Source organism: Diplotaxodon limnothrissa, linkage group LG19, assembly GCF_057381915.1.
Source record: "Diplotaxodon limnothrissa isolate DT_005_m linkage group LG19, D_limnothrissa_male_GT1.1, whole genome shotgun sequence".
In the NCBI taxonomy this organism is placed as follows: domain Eukaryota; kingdom Metazoa; phylum Chordata; class Actinopteri; order Cichliformes; family Cichlidae; genus Diplotaxodon; species Diplotaxodon limnothrissa.
In genome coordinates this window covers 2,736,835-2,761,296 of record NC_140614.1, presented here as the reverse complement: position 1 = coordinate 2,761,296, position 24,462 = coordinate 2,736,835, and the positions used below count along the sequence as shown (strand labels likewise).

The 24,462-nt window shown below is 41.7% G+C and overlaps 1 protein-coding gene across 1 annotated transcript in view; it reads right to left on the bottom strand.

Annotated features, from left to right (window-relative positions):
* Nucleotides 1-2,489: 2,489 nt before the first annotated feature.
* rragd (ras-related GTP binding D) overlaps nt 2,490-24,462 on the bottom strand; it is an 88,369-nt gene continuing 66,396 nt past the window's right edge. Inside the window, exons 6-7 of the mRNA XM_085342525.1 lie at nt 22,663-22,811; nt 2,490-3,369 (exon numbers count right to left, since the gene is read on the bottom strand). Coding sequence (XP_085198651.1) covers nt 3,218-3,369; nt 22,663-22,811 — 301 coding nt within the window. The 3' untranslated portion in view covers nt 2,490-3,217. The remainder of the gene's footprint in view (nt 3,370-22,662; nt 22,812-24,462) is intronic.

Sequence of the window (24,462 nt, the reverse complement as noted above, 5' to 3'; positions counted from 1 at the left end):
CGAAAAAAAAACATCGGCCCATGAGAACGAAAAATCACCATTGGGCATACCGGGCAATGGCCAGTCCAGCTATGGTATTCACTCACTGTGTGTTTAGGGTTTCGCTAGCTTAGCGACTCGCTAGCATCTGTCCCTCCTGCGCTTCTCATTTTGTAAGATGTTTAGTAACTTCTTGGCCTCCTTTAGCAGTGATAAAGTTGTAATAAATGTAGCCTATTTGCAGCTCTGGAGGCCAGCGTCACTGAAATGGAGACTAGGTAGTGTAGGCCCTGCCAGCTGTCCCCCGGCAGACTGTCCCAAGCAGCCGGGGAAACAAGATGGCTGGGTGACGGTGAGGAGGAGGCATAGTCTTAAACAGAAGCCCCTGGGACACCACCAACCTGTTCATGTGTCTAACCACTTTTTCCCACTCTGCGACACACCTGCTGGGGATCAAACTCTGGTAATTGGTGATTCTGTTCTGAGACGTGACGCTACAGACATTAGCAACCATAGTCAATTGTCTTCCAGGGGCCAGAGCAGGCAACATTCAGGGAAATTTAAAACTGCTGGCTAAGGTTAGAAGTAAATTCAGTAAAACTATAATTCACGTCGGCAGTAATGACACCCGGTTATGTCTATTGGAGATCACTAAAATCAATTTTAAATCGGTTTGCCAAACTTTGCCAAAACAATGTCAGACTCTGTAGTTTTCTCTGGTCCCCTCCACAATCAGACCAGGACTGACATGTTTACCACCACAATATTTTAATGGTGTTATGATGTTCCTTTTCTGAAATGCTATGTTACTTTTATGCCAGATGTAGTGGGAGACACACTTTCCAAGAAGTTCCACTTTTGACTCATCAGTCCACAGAGTATTTTCCAGAAAACCTTGGGGATCATCAAGATGTTTTCTGGCTAAACTGAGACGAGCCTTTATATTTGTTTTGATCAGCTGTGGTTTTGTAACTCTGCCATGCAGGCCATTTTTTTCCCTGTCTGTTTTTTATGGTGGAATTATAAATATTGACCTTAACTAGTCAAGTAGGGTCTGCAGTTCTGTGGATGTTCTGGGGTCTTGGGGTCTTTTGTGACCTCTTGGATGAGTCATTGCTGAGGATAATTTTGGTTGGCTGGCCACTCCTAGGAAGGTTCACCATTTGTGGTGAATGGCTCTCACTATGCTCTCACTGATCTTTGGGTCTACTCCACTTTGTCGGGCAGGTCCTGGTTCCTAATTGAGAACAGCTTTGGATATTTTTCCTCATTTAGAAACTGTATTTTGTTTTTACTTGTGTTATCTTTGTCTAATGTTTAAATTTGTTGATGATCTGAAACATTTAAGTGTGACAAATATACACAAAAAATAGGAAATCAGGAAGGGGGCAAACCCTTTTTCACACCACTATAGCTCATTTTGACATTTTGATCTGCCTTTATGCAAAGTTATGTCAAACTGAAGCTGTGGGGCAAGGTGAGTGTTGAGCTCAGGACGAGGACACGCTGGAAATCCTAGGTGGGAAGTACTCAGGGAGCACAGGCCGGATTATATCTGTGAACATCAAATTTGCTTATGTAACACATTGTAGTTCAGACAAAGACACTAGCAGCTGTTATGCAATCCACTGAATCCACTGGTGACCTGGCTAAGAGGCACACTACACTATACACACACATGTACACATGGATATCTAAGCTACACTTTGTGTGTGTGTATAGGAAAGGGAGAGGGAGGAAATGACAGAATGGCTGTAATTGCCATAAACAGTATCAGACCGTGGTTTAACATAAAATTAAATGCAGAATAGAACATAAGGCTTAAAGTTTTAGAACAGTTGGTATTCAGAAGATAGCCTGAGATCTGGTTTAGTAGCCATGAAATCCATGAACGTCAAGGACCAGGATTTTAGGCTTGTAAAAATGTATTTGTACATATGAATATGCTCTTGTATGTGGTTGACAACAGCCGCATAAGTGAGGAAATGAAACTGAGTGTTTAAGGAGCTTGGAAAGAAAAGTGTCTGGACTTCTTTAAGTTGCTTGAAAACGTTTCACCTCTCATCCGAGAAGCTTCTTCAGTTCTAGGGTCAAATGGTGAAGAAGCTTCTCGGATGAGAGGTGAAACGTTTTCAAGCAACTTAAAGAAGTCCAGACACTTTTCTTTCCAAGCTCCTTAGACTACGATGACCTGGATGACTGAGAACCTTCACAGACAAACTGAGTGTTAGTGGGTGGTTTCAGCAGGGAAGGCGCCAGAGAGAAATTCAGGGTCTGTTCCAGTCCAATAGTCTATTTTGCTTTGGAAGGTTCCTAACTGAAATAAGTCACCTGGAAGTGTCTGTGTGACAGCCATTATAAGAGATAGACATAGTTCGACATGAACATTTTTAATACAGGGAACAAGGAAACACTTCAGTCATCACATTTACTTACATTTTCACATTAACTTTTAGCTAGAAGACTCAGTTGTTAATGAAAATACTGTATAGAAAAGAGATGCTGACTCCACTCTTCTACTGAACCAAGGATGATAACTGACAAATCAGAACAGGTCTCACTCAACATAATCAGACATTTCATTTGGTCTATGTAAAGTTCCTATCAAACTAAATGGGGAGGGAGAGAATGTCCATTTCAGTGGTCAGTGGGACATAAAAACTGCATGTATGTGGCACCAGTTTAGCTCACTAGTTGAACAGACGATCATATGCCACATGGCTAAATAGCAGTCTGGGTCCAATCTGCAGTCCTTTGGTGTGTGTCTTCCCCAGTTTCTCTTAACACATTCCTGGATGTAAAAAAACTGCATCTGATAACTCAACTCAAATCTGATAAAGAAAAAACCTTTAAGAGTTGGTCTCTTTGGCTGAAAATACGGTTTAAAAAGCTTTTCCATCACAACTTCCATACTTTACTATACAGTCGGAGAACTTGAGTTTCCAAAATTTTGTTGTACAATGACAATAAAGGGATCTTCTATTCTACTGCCTCTTGTATAATTCTTTATTTTAAAAGTATTTTTTTCACATTAACACACTAATTGGTTCAGGTTCCCATCATAAACATCTTCAAATGTACTTAAATATTAATTTTTTTGTGTAGTTTAGTTTTCTTGTGTTCTTTTTGCCCAGTAAAAATAGGCAAGTGAAAGACACTGGGGGGCTGAATGGAGCAAATGATTCACACTAAGAAAACAATTTAAAAAACCCATCAGGGTGCAGCTCAGGTACAGTTGTTAGTGGGTGCTGCTGCACACTCCGCTGGTCAGAGTCAGTTTACTCCACCTCCTCTGGTTGAGGAGTTTTCGGCTCTGTTGAACCTTTACGCGAACATCAAAAACCTCCTGGATGGCTTTTTTGAAGCAGTGAAAGTTGTAGTCAATCAGTCCTGTCAGAGAGAGGACAGAATCACATTTGTTAGAAATGAAAATACTTTCTAGCACTTATATGATGTCTGAAGAACAACCCTTAAATACAAGGGAAAGTCCAAAGGTACCATATCTGAGGCCATAAAAAAAACAAAAAATGTATAGATCTAGATTTGGTTTTCATGGTTTCTTTACGGTCATCTATTTGTGCATCATTGCACTGGTTTTGAACACTCTTGCTCATTTTGTCAGACAATAGAGCACTTTTTGTGTTTGGGAGTGAGATAACAAAACTGTTCAGAGGGTACCAACCCTCTCCCCCGACTCCAGCGTTTGGCAGAATCTAAAAGAGGTCAAGCACAGTCACACCTTAAGATTGTAAACTGCACATGCTCTGTCCCTCCCTCGCAAACAAATTTCTTTAAAGGTGAGGCTGAACAGTAGATCATCTCCATGGAGACTTTTAATCTCAAGGGGAAAGAAAACTCTTCCATTGTCACTCACTGAACATTAATATCCACCTGTTACCAAGCAACATGAGGTAGATAAAGTCAGATGAAAGAATAACAGGAATGAAGCAGAGCTAAACTATAGGTATACAGACACCAAGCACAAAAACTGAATGTAAAGTGTAAATGCTGACAGCAACATCATACAAGGCCCTTATTAAAAAAATCATGAAGGTGAAATTTAGCACCTCAGGACATGATAAAATTGCAAGCACAACTGTCCTCTAAAACCAGAAATGACAAAATTTTCATAAGCCTCCAGGAAAATAATGAAATACGCCATGACCTAGTTGATGAAATTCATCTCAAAATTGTGTTATGGTTCCTTTTTGGAGCCAAGTCTCATGATTATTGACCATTTTCTCCAGCTCACACACAATAACAACCAGAAATGGAGGTAATGAATAGTTACAAATACAATGACTGATTTTAAATTGTGCTTTGATGTGAAAACAGAGGAGTTTAGAAGGCCCTACATTTATAAACTAAGATGACTGAATGGAGATAGGACTTTGAAGGATCGGTGAGTTTAGCTCAGAGTGACGCTGAAAAACTAGTTCATGCATTTATTACTTCCAGGCTGGACTACTGTAATTCATTATTATCAGGAAGTCCTAAAAAGTCCCTGAAAAGCCTTCAGTTAATCCAAAATGCTGCAGCAAGAGTCCTGACAGGGACTAGAAAGAGAGAGCATATTTCTCCTGTTTTGGCTTCCCTTCATTGGATTCCTGTTAAATCCAGAATTCAAAATCCTGCTCCTCACATACAAGGTCTTAAATAATCTGGCCCCATCTTATCTTAATGACCTTGTAGTACCATATCACGCTACAGGCAGGTTTGCTGGGACAGACAGGGTGAGTCCCCGTGTTCTCAAGGCCAGGAAACCAGCGATCCCTGTTTCAATCCAGGAGGTAAATGTGGAGGACTATAAATACCTATACCTCAGTCTCTATACTCCCAGCCGTTCTTTACAATCTTGCGGTCAGTTACTTCTGGCCCAGCCCAGGCACCAACTAGGGGTGATCGTGCTTTTGCCTCTGTAGCACCAAACCTATGGAATAGTCTTCCTGCTACCATTCGTGCCTCTGACTCCATTCAATCATTTAACGCATGCTTGAAAACTTACCTATTCAACCTGGCTTTTCTTACTCGCTAATTCTCACCGCTCCTTAATTGCTGTATCCCTACTCATTTCTCTGGATAATCATGTTCTCTCCCTGTTTCTATTTACTAATGCTTTTTGTTTGTTTTCTCTACTTTCTGTATTTTACCATGTTTTAACGACTTACTGTTCAGTGTAATCTTTTACCGTTATTTTAACTGTGAAGCACTTTGGTGTACACCCTGGCTTTCAACGTGCTATATCAATAAAATTGTATTGTATTGTAGATAAGTACACGTCTCTATTTTCTGAAGGCGGTTGAGTCTTTTCATATCTGTCAGACAATGCTCAGGATTTTCCATGAGTTTGCTGCAGCCAGTGCCATCCTCTATGATGTGTCATGCTGGGGCAGCAGGTTGCAGATAGCACCAGATTCAATAAACTGGTCTGCAAAGCCAGTAATGTTGTGGGGAGGGAGCTGGACTCTGGAGAGGCAGATGTTGTCCTACATAAGGACTATTAGATTATTCTGTTATTATATGTTACCTTATATATGTAATCAGAGTAGTTGAATTAGAATACTGCTGTAGATCACATTATACCCTTTAATATAGAGTGTGTGAGCTGTATGTAGTTTAGTTCTCATTATACTTTTGAGTTAACAGAACATATTCACATATTAGTTCATTAGATAAATGTGCATCACTCTGTATCCTTGATCTGCTGGGAATGTGTTACACTGTTTTCTTGACATGCTTAATTGTTGAATCATGAAGAGAAGGTTGTAAGCAGGAGACTCTGTGTCTAAAGACAGGGGAGATAGATAGACCACATTCCACACCCCCACCTTACAGAAAGCAGAGAAACAACTGCCGAGGTCATAACTTAGGCGCTGTAACAGAGAAAAAATGTGATGTTTTGGCTTTTACGACTAGCTGGGGGCCACTAGAGACTATAAAAAGCTGAGCAACCCGTCACCATTTTGAGACATGTGCCTGACCCTCTGGTAGCATCTCTCCCGTCCGGACGTTGTAATGCTCTGACTGTTGAATTGTATGGAAATAAATGATTGTTGATTGAGCATTGATACACCGAGTATTGTCCCTCCTTCAGCCCAAAGATTCAAAGAATTGGGAGAATTCAACAACTTGGTGCCGTGACCCGGATCTTTGGTGTGCTGAGGAGGTGCAGATTTGACCTTTGGTGAGATCGTGAGGCGAGGTGAACAGAGGACCGGTCCAAAAATAAAAAGGTAAGCACAGCCTGTTGTATTATAAATACCAAATGTGCATATTGGGCTTTCCAAATTAATCTGTTCACTGAGTCACATGTATTTTCACAGTAAATTTGTCGGTGTCTGGTTTTTGGCGCAAGATACTAACAACATAAGTTGAGGCTGAATTCCAGTGTGTTAAATAAACTGCTTCTACCGAGATACTAATAACATACTACGTTGGACTAGTTGCAGTAATCTGCTTCTACCGAGATACTAATAACATACTACGTTGGACTAGTTGCAGTAATCTGCTTCTACCGAGATACTAATAACATACTACGTTGGACTAGTTGCAGCCACTTTACCTTCCACATTTAATTTTGTCTAATACTGGCTTCTGTAGCAATAATACGTTAGAATTTATTCTGAAGACGCGGCCATTAGTCCAGTACATTGAAGTCGAGGTTTGTTTATTTTGTTTATGGTGTCAGTGACGTCCTGGCTTTTGCCGGCTATGAAATAGAAGTTGATTTAAGGAAAAGCAGATGCTGGCTTCACGGTGCAGTTGAACGCTGGCAACGCGAGAGCGAAACACGTCCGTAGGTTTGGTTTATGATACGGCGTGTTCCGGTGGTGCGGCCGTGAAGTGCAGTAGTGGTTGGTGCTAGTTTTAGTACATTGGATAGAGGTTTTGACGGTGGTTTGTGGCGTCAGTCGAGTATAAAGGGCTGCGGTCATAATACAAAGTAAAATTTAAGTACATAGCAACACCTGGTTTATGATGTCAGGTATAACTTCGGGGATGCAAGCATCACTTTTATGATGCGACTTTGCCCCGTGGTGGCGGTCATAAGCGCAGAGAAAGGGGTATTTTGGTCTATGGTGCAGTGTGCTTTAAGAAGATCTAATAGTTGAGCTCAGAGGTTTCTGTGTAAAATTCCCGCTGAGGAAAAGTGTTGTGTGTGAGTGTGAAGGCGCGCTCTGAGTGAGAGTGTGTGTGAAGCTGCGAAGCGCGCTCTGGGTGCTGTCTTGTGTGTAAAGCGCGCTCTGAGTGAGAGTGTGAGTGAGGCGCGCTCTGAGTGTGTTTTTTGTGTGAAGTGTGAAGCGTGAACACAGTGACAGTGACGGTTGATGTGTTTGATTAGGAGGACATTAGAGCAAATACACATTTTAGGATCAAAGGTTGATGCCTAGTGTACCTGTGGAACATTTTGCCTATGGAGTGGCGACCCTCCTGTTCGTGGACGCGCGGCCAGGACCGGCGGCGTCCGGGTGCCGAGGTGGTGACTTGGGGAGGTGAGGGCCCCCGCATAGCTACGGAAATAACACTGGAACGGCCGTGTAATCACGGGTTCACATTTATTCCGGACTAGAACAAGACACATTTTGCGAACAAACGTTGAGTCTAGATTAGTAAAGAAATATAAAAAGGTTAAATTCCTCGTTTCAGTGGTTGAAATTGTTGTGTGCCTGTCCCCTGACGAGTGTGAAATTAAAATAAAGAGGGAATTTGGAGCCACATAGAGATAGACGGGCATAATTGGGTGTATTACTCTGTGGTGTAATAAAAATAAAAAGGAGAGATAGTAAGAGGTGTGTAGTGGAGAATTATGACGCTGTCAAGGTAGGCGTGTTGCCTGCTTATCTGTTTAACATGTGATGAAAATGAAATTAAATAAATCTCTTAGTGTGTTAATACAGGAAGCTGCGGACCTGGACCAACTGCCCCCACAAGCACAGCGGTCGAAGCAAAATTATAGGTAATGGGAATCACACCCAGCATGAATCAGCAGCTGTGAAAAAGACAGCAGCGAGGAGAGAATTAGAGGAGAAATTAAGAGAAGTTTTAACACATAAAATTGGGGCCAACGGACTTGTGGAGGTTGGGAAGGCGTCCGGAGCATCACAACAAAAAGGTGAAACAAAAACACACACAAGCAGAGAAATCTGAGAGAAAGGCTCCTTTTAAGGTAACGCCTAGTTTGAGAAAAGATAAAATTAACCTGCTTTTATACAAATGCACATACACGCAATGAAGAAACAGCTTACACTCATGAACACGTGAAGATTTTCCAGCAAGGTTAAAGAAAAATTAACATACTTAAATGATGAAGTCTATACATTACTGACAAAGAAACCCTCTGGGTTGCAGGACAACAATTTAACTTAAAAAAAAAAAAAAGGAACACTGGTCTAACCAACCAGGCAAGACACAACAAATTTAGTGGTTAAAAGATTCAAATTGTGACATGTTTTCTGTTGATTGATTAATAAAAGTGATTACTGAATGAAAGAAAGTTCCTTTTTTGGGCTTTTAAACATGATCTTAAGAATTTTAACATATACCGGTGTTGTCCTGTCAACTTGGTGGGTTATGAGTTGATTATATCGGGAGACAAAAAAAAAAAAAAAAGGGGAGAGAAGGCTGACACAGGGCCTGGCCCCATTGTCTCCCCTCTGAATAACACAGCCAACACAACATCATTTTCCTGTTCGTTTGTTTTTGTTTTTTGTTTGTTTTTGTTTTGTTTTGTTTTTGTTTTTTCTATACATATTTAATTACAGGCTGCTTTGCCGGCCCTGAAAGCCGAGGCTGACTGGACTCCTGCTCTCCCCCATACGTGACACTGACCAAATGCTGCAACAGCTGGACCCACAACAACGACCTGAGAATGTCAACAGACCTGCAGGAATGTGATCTCATGCAGCCGAGACGGAGAGCACTAAACCTAAGGCCCGTTTCACTACACGGGGGAAAATTCCCAGACTGCGTCAGCTGACAGAGCTGTGACGAGACGCCCGCCAAGCCCGAATGAAAAGTAAGGCCGAGCGAAAGAATGCTGACCTTGATAACTTTGCATTCACACTGTGCAGGACAGTGATGGACCAACACGGATGATTGGGTGGCGAAAAAGGGCGTGACCGAGACAAGAGGAGTAACTGAGGACAGAAGGCACCTCAGAATGGACAAAAACACAGAAGAAGATGCAGGTTTCACCTGCGGTGAACATCGACACTGGAGAAAGGACTGCCCCAATTGGGGTCAGAACCAGGACGGACTGAATTTTGAGCAGCAGCAGCAGCAATGGTCGCAAACAAACTGAAAAGGAGGGGGGCAGGACCCCAGGGCACGCTTCAGGCCGTGGTTTACCCAGAACACCAGAACAGGAAAGTGATGAACACAAACACCCACACAAACACACACATCTACATGCACTGACTCAGAATGAAGAGAAACAAATACACACACACACACACACACACACACACACACACACACACACACACACACACGTCTCCAAACACACAGATTCAGAATGAAGTGAAATACACACATGAACACGTGCACTCGTTGAGTGAGTGAGGAATGACACACACACACATTGGAATGCTGATTCACTGAGAAGTGATCCACATACACACACACACACACACACACACACACACACACACACACACACACACACACACACACACACACGTCTCCAAACACATAGATTCAGAATGAAGTGAAATACACACATGAACACGTGCACTCGTTGAGTGAGTGAGAAATGACACACACACACATATATACACACACACACACACACACACACACACACACACACACACACACACACACGGGAATGCTGATTCACTGAGAAGTGATGCACACACATACACATGCACACGCTTGTGCAATGAAGAGTGATCCACACGCACACACACATACACGCTGATGCAATGAAGAATGCTTTGCTTATGCTGATATGCAAAATGCTGCACACAAACATCCCAATGCATAATTTTTTATGAGGAGCCATTGATTACCATTAAATACTTAGAATGTGTTATATGTCACCCAGAGGGCATTTATGTAGATTTTAGGAATAAGGTCTAAAAAAGTTTGGTTATGAAAACAATGTCTGTGCGTGATGTCTGTTTATGGCTCAAGGCCTTGACTGAATTCTTTGCTGTGCTTCACACAGCCCTGATGAGGAACAGTGGCACAGAGTGAAAATGATGAATTAATAGTGTAAGTTTTAGGTTGGAGTACGGCATTTTCTGTGATTGAGTTTTAATTCAAGGAGGAACAAAAGGTGTTACGGCACCTGAGGTTCTCATTCCCACACAATATTGTCCCGGCAGGAAGCAAAATGTTCCTGTGAATTTCTGGTTGATTGTTTGGTTTTGTTTAGCGCTAGCTTGATTTTATCAGTGAGCTTTGGCTTGTGTTCTTTCTCGTAAGCGAGAGAGGGATATGTCTGCTTGGACATGTCTGCAACGGGCCCTAGTTTGTGTTATTTTAGTAGTATTTTGTTGGTTATGTCTGTTTTCGTTTTTGTTACAGTGCACTGGAGAAAAAAAAACATCTGAGAGGTGTGATCCACCGGTGGTGATATGTTGATATTTTGTGAGTTCATGATTTAACAATCAGCTCTTTAAACCAGGCCTGAAAGATTGAAATTTAAAGCGCTATAAAATATTATTACTGTAAACAGTTGCAAAGTGTGCTTCTCCATGATTGTAATTGGCTTGGGAGAAATTCACTTATAGGGAACACTGATCTAAAAGGATTGCACCGAGTCAATCCGGCCCAAAAAACAACAAGGAATTGTTTTCCTTTAAAATGATGACGTCATCTTGCTGGTGATGGAGGCTCGAATAGGTTGCGCGGGAGACTCCATTATCAGCAACATCTGGTATGAATGTGTATGGAGGTATGCATGTGAATGGACTGTGATGGACTGACGACTAAAAGCTTTGACTGACTTGATACTGAGACAATGACTGCACCCACTGTAGGATTAGTAAATGCCAATAAACAATTCACCCAGCCGACAAGAGAAGGGTGGATGCTTCGCTTTGTTTTGTTTTGTTTTTTCAGGAGCAGGAGGATAAGAGAGACTGGAGGAGGAGACTCTAGCTTCACATAAGTATGAACTGCAGACTTAACACTGTGGTTGCTGATTTTGAGTTACTGATGTTTGCATTAAGAAAACTGTGCTATATTAGCTGTGTTTTGATTAAGGTATCATGTTATATTATTGGGAATGCCAAATGCTACAGTGGAGATAACTATTGATATCACTCATGACTGGAATATGTTACTATTAACCACAGCAGGCCACTGTAAAAAAGTCAATTAAATTTTATAGAGGAAAATCGCCAAAATTTAACAATACCTATGAATGACTGGCCACATTCAGAATAGAGATATGCAATAATAAACATTGGTCCACGTGATTTAGGTTCTCACTTGAAATAGTAAGTTATTAAATGTAGAATATAATCGACAGGGACATTTGATAGGATGTGGTACTGAAAAAGAACAAGAGCAAAGTAAATAAAGAAAATATTGTGTTTAGTTTGGATAAATTCAAATTAAAATGTACCATTACACTCAGAGGATCAATATGGAATAAAACATATGCAAAATTTGTAGGAAGTACATGACTGATAACTGTTCTGTCCTGAGCGTTTGTTTCCAGAGCACCCACTTGACCACACCAACAGTTTCTCGCCACCGAGGAGGGGTACTTGTAAAAAGAATAAAATAAAAATCTGAGTTTAACAAAACATTTCAAATGTAAACATCAAGCTTACCTTTCTTTTTCCATGAAATGTGCTTGTGGGCACGCCAGCCATTTTGAAAAGGTGGGCAAAGCAATTGGCAAGGCCACACCCCCACACATGTGATATAATTTTAAAGGTACTGTTGCCCTCTCTAAGAAACATCAGGAATTAGAGGAGTGGCAAGTAGAGTATGCGAGCTACAAGCAAAAACTAAAATGTGTACTACAGTGTGCAAAAATGAAATACTGGGTCATCAGGGGGACATGAGGGACATTTATAAAACTAAAAGTCCCACTAACCTTAAAGTGCACTTGAAAAGCCCACACAAGAAGGTTAACCTAGCTTACCTAGAAGACCTCATCAGGGGGAGCACACTCCCCCTCCTTGAAGAGCTCACCCACTCAACCCGCATCCCCAGAAAACAGCTAACCCCAGATAAGGCAGCGTGATGTATCCCGAGACAACAGGACTGGGACATCTAAATAAAGGTGTGAAACAATCGCCTTCAAAAGGTTATCAATTCACTTGAACCAAAATTAGGACCACTCGGTGCGGCAAGAGTTAATAGTTATTAGTCTCAACACCCAAGGATAACCAGAAGAGCATGACTGATATGATGGAACTGGGATTTTGTTACACTTAATTTTTTGCAAAACACAAATAAAACTAAATTGAAACTAAGGATTTTCAGAAAATAAAAACTACACTAAACTAGCAAACAATTGGTAAAAACTAATTACAACTGGTAAAAATTGAAAATCTGGAGTCGAAACTAAATAAAAATAACAACTAATGGAAATGGCGAAAAGTTTAAAACCCTGGTGCAGAGATTGGCAAATCTGACCAGGAAACGTTATAAAATGGATTGTCAGGATAGTCAGCGTTAAAGCCACTTTTGACAGTCCATACTAGGATGGCATTGGACATCTTCGGGGCGGAAGAGGGTTGGTGTGACCAAGGTGTGGTTTGGCTTGTTGTATGTACATTTCAAAATGTTACAGCTCTGGATGGACCAGTTACCAGGGCATGGAAGGATGACAGACTTTATTACATGAGGAGAAGGGACATTTTCGGGATCGAAGATCCTCAGGGATGACAAGGCTGGAGCAACGGTACTCGAGAGAAGAATTTCTGATACTTTCTGAGATATGATGTCACCAACCTTCTCTTTTAAGTGTCTAGCTCCGGTGAATTGACACATGGGAGTGTGTCAAAAAAGGGGGAAGTGGAAGTTGAGTTTGAACATCAAACAATGGTGATATGAAAATTTCTATGAGTTTATTTTTGTGTTTAATAAATTAGCTATGGTAAAACTTAAGCTTATAATGTGTTAGACTTAGAAAGGGTTCACTAATTTTTGATTTCTTTCACACACACATAGATTATGATTAGAATTAGAATAAGTCCTGAACATAATATTTTAAACCAAATTTGAATCATTAGAAGAACAATGGATAACAATATTAGATTATCAAGGCTAGGGAGAGAGGTGTTTTGGTTTTCTGTCTCTTGCAGAGAAAGGAACAGACACCAGACGGGGACTCGGAGATGTGAGGACCCTTCACAGCAGAGACAGATGTAGGGACTGCTGAGACAGCAACTGGGGTCAAGTGTCATGACGTTTGGGCTCCTGGAGAAGATGGATCCCACAAACACAGCAATAACCATGAAGGGGTTGGCGAAAACCAGGAACACCAGACCAACGAGGTTCAAGAGGCTCTTGGCAAAAAGGGGGACACGCCGGTGAACCCAAAACACACAGATCTTTGTTTGAAATCGGGGCAGAATAATCCCCAGAACTGTGCAATGACTAAAGGGTGGTCTAACCCCGGAGGTCGAAGAAAGAAGCTGAGAATCACCCAACTGGAAGACACTGGTAGCTGCAGCAATAAAAATAAAGGTTAAAAGCTCCTTAGACAGAGGTTCTAGTCTAAGTACATTTGAAAGGTATAAGGGGGCATTAAAATGGGAGTGGAAAACTGGAGCACCAAAATAAAGCTGTGGGAGAATTGGGGAGTGATGGGAGAGTCATCTGTAACTGCTGTTATGGTTGTAAATCTAACTTTGCTTGCATCTGAACTGCGTGAACACAGAGGTCATCCCACATATGGTCCACCCGTTAAAGGGGGACAGAGGGCCTCAGGATCAAGAAAACTTGGACCTTGCGACCCTGGAGTGCATGTTGTAAGTGATCTCTTTCAGAGATCAAAAGGGGGAATTATTAGATTATTCTGTTATTATATGTTACCTTATATATGTAATCAGAGTAGTTGAATTAGAATACTGCTGTAGATCACATTATACCCTTTAATATAGAGTGTGTGAGCTGTATGTAGTTTAGTTCTCATTATACTTTTGAGTTAACAGAACATATTCACATATTAGTTCATTAGATAAATGTGCATCACTCTGTATCCTTGATCTGCTGGGAATGTGTTACACTGTTTTCTTGACATGCTTAATTGTTGAATCATGAAGAGAAGGTTGTAAGCAGGAGACTCTGTGTCTAAAGACAGGGGAGATAGATAGACCACATTCCACACCCCCACCTTACAGAAAGCAGAGAAACAACTGCCGAGGTCATAACTTAGGCGCTGTAACAGAGAAAAAATGTGATGTTTTGGCTTTTACGACTAGCTGGGGGCCACTAGAGACTATAAAAAGCTGAGCAACCCGTCACCATTTTGAGACATGTGCCTGACCCTCTGGTAGCATCTCTCCCGTCCGGACGTTGTAATGCTCTGACTGTTGAATTGTATGGAAATAAATGATTGTTGATTGAGCATTGATACACCGAGTATTGTCCCTCCTTCAGCCCAAAGATTCAAAGAATTGGGAGAATTCAACAGGACGATGCTGGACATTACCTTCCATCCACTTCATGACATGCTGGCCAGTCACAGGAGGACGTTTAGTGAAAGACTACGATTACGCAAATACACCACTGAGGACACAATAATTCATTTCAGCTTGTGGCCAATTCTTTGAATAATTCCACTAAGACAGACACCCTAGATTAGACACCTCAGAGTAGTGTGAAGTGGGGTTGTCAGCTTAATGCTGACAAAACCAGAAGCAGAAGTCCACAACACCAGGCCAGCTCATTCGCATAAGTCTCACATGATCGTGAAGATGCTTCATAGAAGAAAGGCTGGGGAACCAGGATTGTATTAGTGGGGACTAAAGGGATTAGTTGAATGAGGATCACAGTGCTGACGGCAAGTTAGAGAGTGTCTGATACTGTCTGGCCAATCAGATGCTGTGCTCATTCTCTTATGTTTTTACGACAACCTTTCAAAAAAGGTTTATTAACAAAGTTGTAATTTAACAACAACATGAACTGCAGGGCTGTTTTCTGTGGGGATGAAGAGAAGGGTACATTTTAAGCAGGTGAGTGGAAAGACATGCAGGTAATCTGAGTTTGAATCAAAATCCAGTAAATTCCAAACATGCAATAAGAGAATCTGATTAGGCTGTGAGCTTTGTGGAAGAAGAGATGAAAGCGATACTAGAAAAAATGTAAACTACTAAGATATGATCTGGCAAAGGTGGAGCAGCGGAGCCAGTCCTTAAGCACAGTTTTTTTGAAGTCTGTCAGCAGCACCAGCTGAAGGGCATGTCTTCAGAGATATAGAACAAAGAGGCAACCATGCACACACACATGCACATAACAGAATGAAGAGACAAAGAGAAGGAGAGCGAGAGAGAAGTAAAGAGAACGGGACAACAAGGAGACAGAGAAAGCAAAAAAGAAATCTGCCATTGAAAATGAATGACATTTGGCTACTATAAGTCATGTAAAGAGTTGTGATATGAGAGATAACCCTCAAATCACGAAAACTGTTTTGTACTGATTCACTTGTGATCCATAATGCAAAGAAGTTAAATAGAACTACAGTACAGATACTATTTCTTAAACAGAACAAATCAAAATCGTTCACTAGTGTTGCTAACTACATAATTCAACTAACGTGCCATTTCAGAGTGCCCAGCCTACTAAACATTGTTTTGATATTGTTAAAATCAATCAACATCAAAATTCAGGGAAAGGAGACAGAAAGAAAAAGAACAGTGATTTCAACTGAAATTTGGACAGTTGTTACAGACAATTACAATAGTAACAATAATAACGTTTGTTTGTTTTTTTTTACTTAGCTAGACAACTAGTATAAAATACGAGAGGTTTATACTGCACCGTGATTACCTCTGCAGTAAAACAACATAATGCACACGTGACTCGTGCTTTTGAATTGGCTTGATGAAAAAAATTACACTGTAAAAAATTTTGTTTGGGACATTGAAGAGCCATATGTGGTATCTTAATCTTTTTCTTCTTCTTGTAGCCATCCTCTCTTCTTCCTTCCTGGAATCTTTTGTCCCATTTATCCAGATGTCCACACCATCTAAACCTTGCTTCTCTAATTTTGTCTCCAAAGCATCTGACCTTAGCTGTACCACTGATATATTTATGTCTAATCTTTTCCTTTCTGGCCACTCTCAAAGAAAATCTTAACATCTTCAACTCTCCATCTCTAGCTCCGCCACCTGTCTTTTTGTTTGTTCCACCTTCTCCAAACCATTATAGCAGGTCTCTATAGCAGGTATTGAAAGCTTCGCTGTTACATTCATTACCCTGTCATTCACAGACATGTATCCGGTCTTGGTTCTACTGACTTCCATTCCTCTACTCTCCAGACCATGCCTCCACCTCTCTAAAATTTCTTCCACCAGCTCCTCACTCTCACTACAGTGTTGTCTAAGAACATCATAACTCATCTGTCAAACTGTCCATCACAGCGCCAATGACAAAAAAGGGCCAATCATGGATTTCCTTCTCCACCTTCAACTGATATGTCACTCCTACTACACACCTCATCATTATCTTGCTGATCTCATGAATGTCATCCACCACCCTCACCTTGTCTGCCACTCCTGACTTCTTCATCCAGTACCATATTTTCTCTCTTGCCACCCCATCATATGTTTCCTCTAATTTCACAAAGGCACACAGAAGCTCCTTCTGACCTTCTCTATACTTCTCCGTCAGCACACTCGTAAGTCATACTGCTGCTCGTCAGCTCCATTTTTAGCTTAGCTTCAATAACTCTTTACACAGCTATATAGCTAATCACCTTTATGCCTCCAGAATTATTTAAGCTCTGTCTATCACTAGCAATGGGAATCACTAGTGATCCCAGTAGTCCAGTTTCTTGGAACTGTTAGTTTAGTTCCTTCTCTTTTGAGCAGGAACCATCTGCACTCCACATTGGCTGGAGTGCAGGGGGCAAACTGATTGAGAACACCTGAGTTGGACCTTCACCCCAACTCAGGTATTTTGGGCCTGGGTGTTGTGCAGCTGGGTCTATCTTGTGGGAGTGGGAGACCAACATCAACTCCATCCTCAAAAAGACCCAGCAGAGGATGTACTTCCTGAGACAACTGGGGGAGTACAGTCTTCCACAGGAGCTGCTGATCCAGTTCTACACTGCGGTCATTGAGTCTGTCCTGTGCTCCTCCATCACAGTCTGGTATGGAGCAGCCACTAAACAGGACAGGAGCAGACTGCAGCGGACTGTACGGGCAGCAGAAAGGATCATCGGCACGCCCCTGCCCTCCGTCCAGGATCTGTACCTCTCAAGAACCAGGAAACGGGCAGGGAAAATCATCACAGACCCCTCACACCCTGCACACAGACTTTTTGATCTGCTGCCCTCTGGCAGACGGTACAGAAGCCTGCAGACCAGGACCACCCGACACAGGAACAGTTTCTTTCCCCTCGCCATCTCCCTTCTTAACAGTGGAACAGATGTCACAATAGTTAAAGGAGGAACATCTGCCCAAACCCTGCTACCATTGCCCAAAATAAAATGAACACCATCAACAGGCAATGCTGGACGTACTCCCATGGAAATGTCACCTTGGAAGAGCTTGCAATTCAAGTTGAGCTTGTGCAAAGGAACAGGAAGAGTGGTGAAACCCATCCCATAACTGAGGATGTAGTCACATGTGTCAGACTCCTTTGAGAAGGGCAGCACAGAGTTCACTATATAGAAGTCATAGATTCCTGTGTCACTCGGAATTTTAACTGGGTCTTTATCGTCACCTCCGACCAAGGAAACAAAGCCATCCCTAATGAAAGGAACATTAGGAATAGACTAATCATTGTTAGGCTTTGTGCACTCACCAAATGTAAGAGCAAAGCAAACCATACCAAATGCAAACAAATCTGACCCCTGAAGGACAAGCAGAGCAAAGATGAAGGCAAGATCAGATCAGAATCGTGTTTATTGGCCAAGTATATGTGCAGACACATACAGGGAATTTGGTTCCGGTAGATGGTGGCTCTCAAGCACAGCAATGTAAATCTCACACACACACACACACACACACACGCACACACACACACACACACACACACACACACACACACACACACACGTCTATATATACACATTACACTACATACACAAAGCTGTGTAAACCAACTATAAATAACGAATCTAAACTTATATACATAAAATACAGAAATAAATGAGGTAGAATGAATACTACAGAATGTACATAAGGTGCAGTTGCAGTCTGGCAGTGGGAGCAGTGTGTCAGGTCAACTGTTAAGAAGGGAGATGGCGAGGGGAAAGAAACTGTTCCTGTGTCGGGTGGTCCTGGTCTGCAGGCTTCTGTACCGTCTGCCAGAGGGCAGCAGATCAAAAAGTCTGTGTGCAGGGTGTGAGGGGTCTGTGATGATTTTCCCTGCCCGTTTCCTGGTTCTTGAGAGGTACAGATCCTGGACGGAGGGCAGGGGGGTGCCGATGATCCTTTCTGCTGCCCGTACAGTCTGCTGTAGTCTGCTCCTGTCCTGTTTAGTGGCTGCTCCATACCAGACTGTGATGGAGGAGCACAGGACAGACTCAATGACCGCAGTGTAGAACTGGATCAGCAGCTCCTGTGGAAGACTGTACTCCCCCAGTTGTCTCAGGAAGTACATCCTCTGCTGGGTCTTTTTGAGGATGGAGTTGATGTTGGTCTCCCACTCCCACAAGATAGACCCAGCTGCACAACACCCAGGCCCAAAATACCTGAGTTGGGGTGAAGGTCCAACTCAGGTGTTCTCAATCAGTTTGCCCCCTGCACTCCAGCCAATGTGGAGTGCAGATGGTTCCTGCTCAAAAGAGAAGGAACTAAACTAACAGTTCCAAGAAACTGGACTACTGGGATCACTAGTGATTCCCATTGCTAGTGATAGACAGAGCTTAAATAATTCTGGAGGCATAAAGGTGATTAGCTATATAGCTGTGTAAAGAGTTATTGAAGCTAAGCTAAAAATGGAGCTGACGAGCAGCAGTATGACTTACGAGTGTGCTGACGGAGAAGTATAGAGAAGGTCAGAAGGAGCTTCTGTGTGCCTTTGTGAAATTAGAGGAAACATATGATGGGGTGGCAAGAGAGAAAATATGGTACTGGATGAAGAAGTCAGGAGTGGCAGACAAGGTGAGGGTGGTGGATGACATTCATGAGATCAGCAAGATAATGATGAGGTGTGTAGTAGGAGTGACATATCAGTTGAAGGTGGAGAAGGAAATCCATGATTGGCCCTTTTTTGTCATTGGCGCTGTGATGGACAGTTTGACAGATGAGTTATGATGTTCTTAGACAACACTGTAGTGAGAGTGAGGAGCTGGTGGAAGAAATTTTAGAGAGGTGGAGGCATGGTCTGGAGAGTAGAGGAATGGAAGTCAGTAGAACCAAGACCGGATACATGTCTGTGAATGACAGGGTAATGAATGTAACAGCGAAGCTTTCAATACCTGCTATAGAGACCTGCTATAATGGTTTGGAGAAGGTGGAACAAACAAAAAGACAGGTGGCGGAGCTAGAGATGGAGAGTTGAAGATGTTAAGATTTTCTTTGAGAGTGGCCAGAAAGGAAAAGATTAGACATAAATATATCAGTGGTACAGCTAAGGTCAGATGCTTTGGAGACAAAATTAGAGAAGCAAGGTTTAGATGGTGTGGACATCTGGATAAATGGGACAAAAGATTCCAGGAAGGAAGAAGAGAGGATGGCTACAAGAAGAAGAAAAAGATTAAGATACCACATATGGCTCTTCAATGTCCCAAACAAAATTTTTTACAGTGTAATTTTTTTCATCAAGCCAATTCAAAAGCACGAGTCACGTGTGCATTATGTTGTTTTACTGCAGAGGTAATCACGGTGCAGTATAAACCTCTCGTATTTTATACTAGTTGTCTAGCTAAGTAAAAAAAAACAAACAAACGTTATTATTGTTACTATTGTAATTGTCTGTAACAACTGTCCAAATTTCAGTTGAAATCACTGTTCTTTTTCTTTCTGTCTCCTTTCCCTGAATTTTGATGTTGATTGATTTTAACAATATCAAAACAATGTTTAGTAGGCTGGGCACTCTGAAATGGCACGTTAGTTGAATTATGTAGTTAGCAACACTAGTGAACGATTTTGATTTGTTCTGTTTAAGAAATAGTATCTGTACTGTAGTTCTATTTAACTTCTTTGCATTATGGATCACAAGTGAATCAGTACAAAACAGTTTTCGTGATTTGAGGGTTATCTCTCATATCACAACTCTTTACATGACTTATAGTAGCCAAATGTCATTCATTTTCAATGGCAGATTTCTTTTTTGCTTTCTCTGTCTCCTTGTTGTCCCGTTCTCTTTACTTCTCTCTCGCTCTCCTTCTCTTTGTCTCTTCATTCTGTTATGAAGAGGTTGGTGAGATTCCAGAGGTTTTTTCTGCTTATGTGGTCAGACATGCTATGGCAATGACTGATGGTGACATACCCTCGAGAAGTGTGACTCTGAGTTGAAGGTTCCGTCTTTAAACGAGTTTCCTTTAACAGTTTCACAGAATGATCAGAGTCTGAAAGATTTATACAATCGAGTGTTGCCTGAAACTGAAATAAACAGCCCAGCGTGTGGTTTATATGTTGCATAATGGTCTGTTGTTTCGAAAGTGAATCACTCTGGCTGACGGCGTTGTTAGAGATGCCATTTTGAAGCTGGTAGTACCGCCCAGTTGTCAAAAGGCTGTGACACGAGATAAATTCCAAATCACATTCTCCTGGGAGTAATTACGTAATATCAATATTACATATTACGCTTCATTTGGACACGCCCACTTTACTGAACACAAGCCTTGGGGCTTTAGTGTCAAATGTATCATTGCCTCCAACAAACATTTGACCACACATAATGCAATTAATTTGCATGAATGTAATTGCTTTGATATGCTGCTTAGCGATGGTGGTGCCTCTCAAAGCAGAGCCAATGAGAATGGCAGGAGAGGGGTGGAGCAGTGGGTTCAGCGTGTGGTGTCAGGGGAGGCTGACCAACACACCTGTTCTCCTTCGACTGGTCGTGCCTGCCCTATCTCAGTAGGATGCCAGGACGTGACGGGAGAGCAGTGTGCTACACGAGAACAAGACAGCTGGTAAGCTGCACAGGTAAAGAAAATGCAGACTGCACTTTAAAAAAAAAAAAAAAAAAAAAGCTGTGCGCCTTGAGTCCTTTATAAAACAGAGGGCAATTACTTTTCACATAGGGCCAGTTAGGTTTAGATCATGTTTTACTTTAATTAAAAAAACCACAATTTAAAAACTACGTTTTGTTTTTATCCAGGCGCTAATATTAAAATTTGATCATCTGAAATATGCAATTTGGACAAATATGCAAAAAATAACAAATTAGGAAGGGGCCAAATTAATTTTTCACTGCACTGCAGTCATCTTTGTAGTGTATGCCTGAATTCTGTATAAATCTTTACCAGTGTTGCACTTGATGAAGAACTTTGGATACTTAATCACATAATAACAAAGCAACTTTACAGGCATTTCAATATGAACACAACGAAATTTATCACACTTTGAAGTGGTTCCTCAACTAGACTGAAGAACTAAACATGTTCTGTGCAAAAATATAACTGTTCATTTTGACATGATCTGCCATCTCTTTTCTGTTTTCAGCTTTCAGTGAGGGCTGTCAGCTGTCCCGTCATCTGTGTCCCCCTTTCACACTGTTTTTGTGTATGTTTAGGGTTGTCTGTTAGGCTTCAACACTGAATTAGCACAAAGATTTAATGAACCTGCTGCTAGATGTTTACTCCTGGTATCTTCACTGTGGTAAGACTTTTTTTTGCACAAGGGAAAAGTTTGCATTCTAAAGTGAAAGAGTATGTTGTAATCCAAAGCATTTCCTGTAAGTAACCAAGTAGTTTTGGTGCTTAAACCGGACTGAAATAGTCCTTGAAAAAAGAAAGAAAACTCAAACAAAAGTCTAAAATGGAACTCCTACATGGGATGCTAATCCTTGTTTTCTGGGTGAAATTGCATTGTAACTCAACCCCACCTACCTACAGAAAATATTTTTTCCTGTTTTAATACTTCCAGACCAGGGGTAGGCAACTCCAGGTCTCAATTGCCAGTGTCCTGCAGGTTTTAGATATTGCCCTTTGTCAACACACCTGAATCAAATGATTAGTCCATTACCAGGCTTCTGGAGAACTGTTGGGGAGGTAATTTGGCCATTTGAATCTGCTGTGTTGGATCAAGGACACATCTAAAACCTGCAGGACACCGGCACTCGAGGCCAGTAGGAGTTGCCTACCCCTGTTCTAGACTCATTGTATTTAGCACTAACCTGCATTATAAAAATGGTCCTAGATAGGTAACACCTGGATTATGTGGGTAGTACTTTAAAGTATGACTAGAAGGGTTCCTGACCAATTCATATCAGTGTGTGTTGAGCTGAGGATAAGAATGTGCTGTTTGTTAATTTCCTACTTGCACGGGATCAATCCATCTTTAACTTAAGAAAAGAAAGCATGATAATGAATTTCGCAATAGGGCTACTTCCTGACATGCTTATAAAGGTAGTGAATATTAATGAACTGACCTTTCCTAGCAAAGCTTTCCTTGCGGAGGAAGCAGACCATGGCAAGAAACTTGGTGACCTCTTTCAGGTATATGACTGTGGTGTTGTTCAGGTGAATGATGGCCATAGAGTCTTTGTCATGGGGTAAACCAGCTTCAGTGTTTGGCATACTGAAGGAAAGAAGACAGAAAAAAATAGCTCAGATGAACTTCAAAGATAATATTTAATTTTACATAATCCTGAGACACAGTGTAGGCTTTTACTGAGGGAGCATTATATTATAGCTTCATTTTTTAGCAGGTTAAAGAAACCAACTGCCTAGGTAAATAACAGAGTCCTGCTTTTATTAAGAACTCACCCAGAGGACTTTCAAAATGTAGCAAGAAAGTTGGAGAGAAAAGACGTAGCACCCTGAAATGGATAGATGGATGGATGTATAGATTCTCTGCAGGTAAGTTTGCAAAAGCACTGAGGAAGAAGCCTGAACTTTCACTTTTCATCCAAATTCAGAAGTACAAATCAGCATCACTTTCTCTTCTTTATGCTGTATCAGAAATCCTTCCTTACAATCCTTACAACCCCCCCTCCCACACACACACACACACACACATATATTATCACACCAAAAAAGTTATCTTCATGGGCTTTCAATTTCCACATCATCTATTTCAATCTGCAGTTGTGAGTTTGAGAATTTAAAAAAACAACATGATTTAAAATGTACTGTCATCAGCAAATAATACTAATTTTAATATATCAGATATCTTTACAAATGTCATTTATACATTTATATAAAAACGAATACATAAACCTGAGGAAGCAATGTCCAAGCATGATAAGGATTATTCTCTCAACTTCACACTTTTAACATGCATCTGGACAAGTCTTCGGTGATTTTTCCTGGAGTCATCAGGTGTTTTGAGTCTTTCAACGTTATATACCCTCACCCAGGTGGGGGTGATCAAGAGTCACCCATCGCTCTCCCCACTGGATCCACAACCATCTTGACACAACCTCTGCGACCTCAGTGACCAACTTGATAACCTTGTGCTTGCTTGCGCCTGTGATGCCCAGCTTGCTGAAGGTCCTGAAGCAGGACTGGACAATGAATCCTCTGCACCCACCTCTGTGTTCACACCTCACTTGCCGCCCATCCCTTCTACACTTTTCTACTAGCCCTGGATATCCTTTTTCTCTCATTAGATCCTCCATGTCATGCTTCCAACAGTCACTTCTATTAGGATGACCTGCTTTTTGGCTTCTGAGATCAGACATGATGCTGATCTCAGGCTTCCCTGATTAGCTGCCTAACTAAGCCTGTGTGCCTCCAGATATCCTGACACTTTTGGGATTCCCCGCTTCTGGACTGAAGTGTCAAGGTAGTTGTGCCTCAGGAGGTAGTCTGTTAGATGCCTGGCAACAATGGTGAAGAAAATCTCAGCTTCAACACTAAGAAGGGAAATAATTCTGAATTGATCAATATTTTTGGACTCTTCCTCCTCTGGAATCCACACCCCTTCTGCAAAACTCCACTGGTAAGCTACCTTGCCCCCCCTCCAGATCACTTTGAGGAGCATCCAGAGTCTGTGGAGTAACCTAGGGCAGTTGTTATACACCTTATACAGTACTCCAGTCAGCCCTGGGGGAGGGGGGGGGGGGGTTCCTCTCGCCGTCTTGACCACCTCCTGGACCTCCTTCCCACAGGGCTCCTTCTCGTCAAAGTCCTGTGTTGGTCCAGGAGGATCTATTAAGGCTCCCGAATTTAACTCCATAGTTGCTTATTAGATGATGGTCTACTCTGTTTTGGAGCAAGTGAGCTGG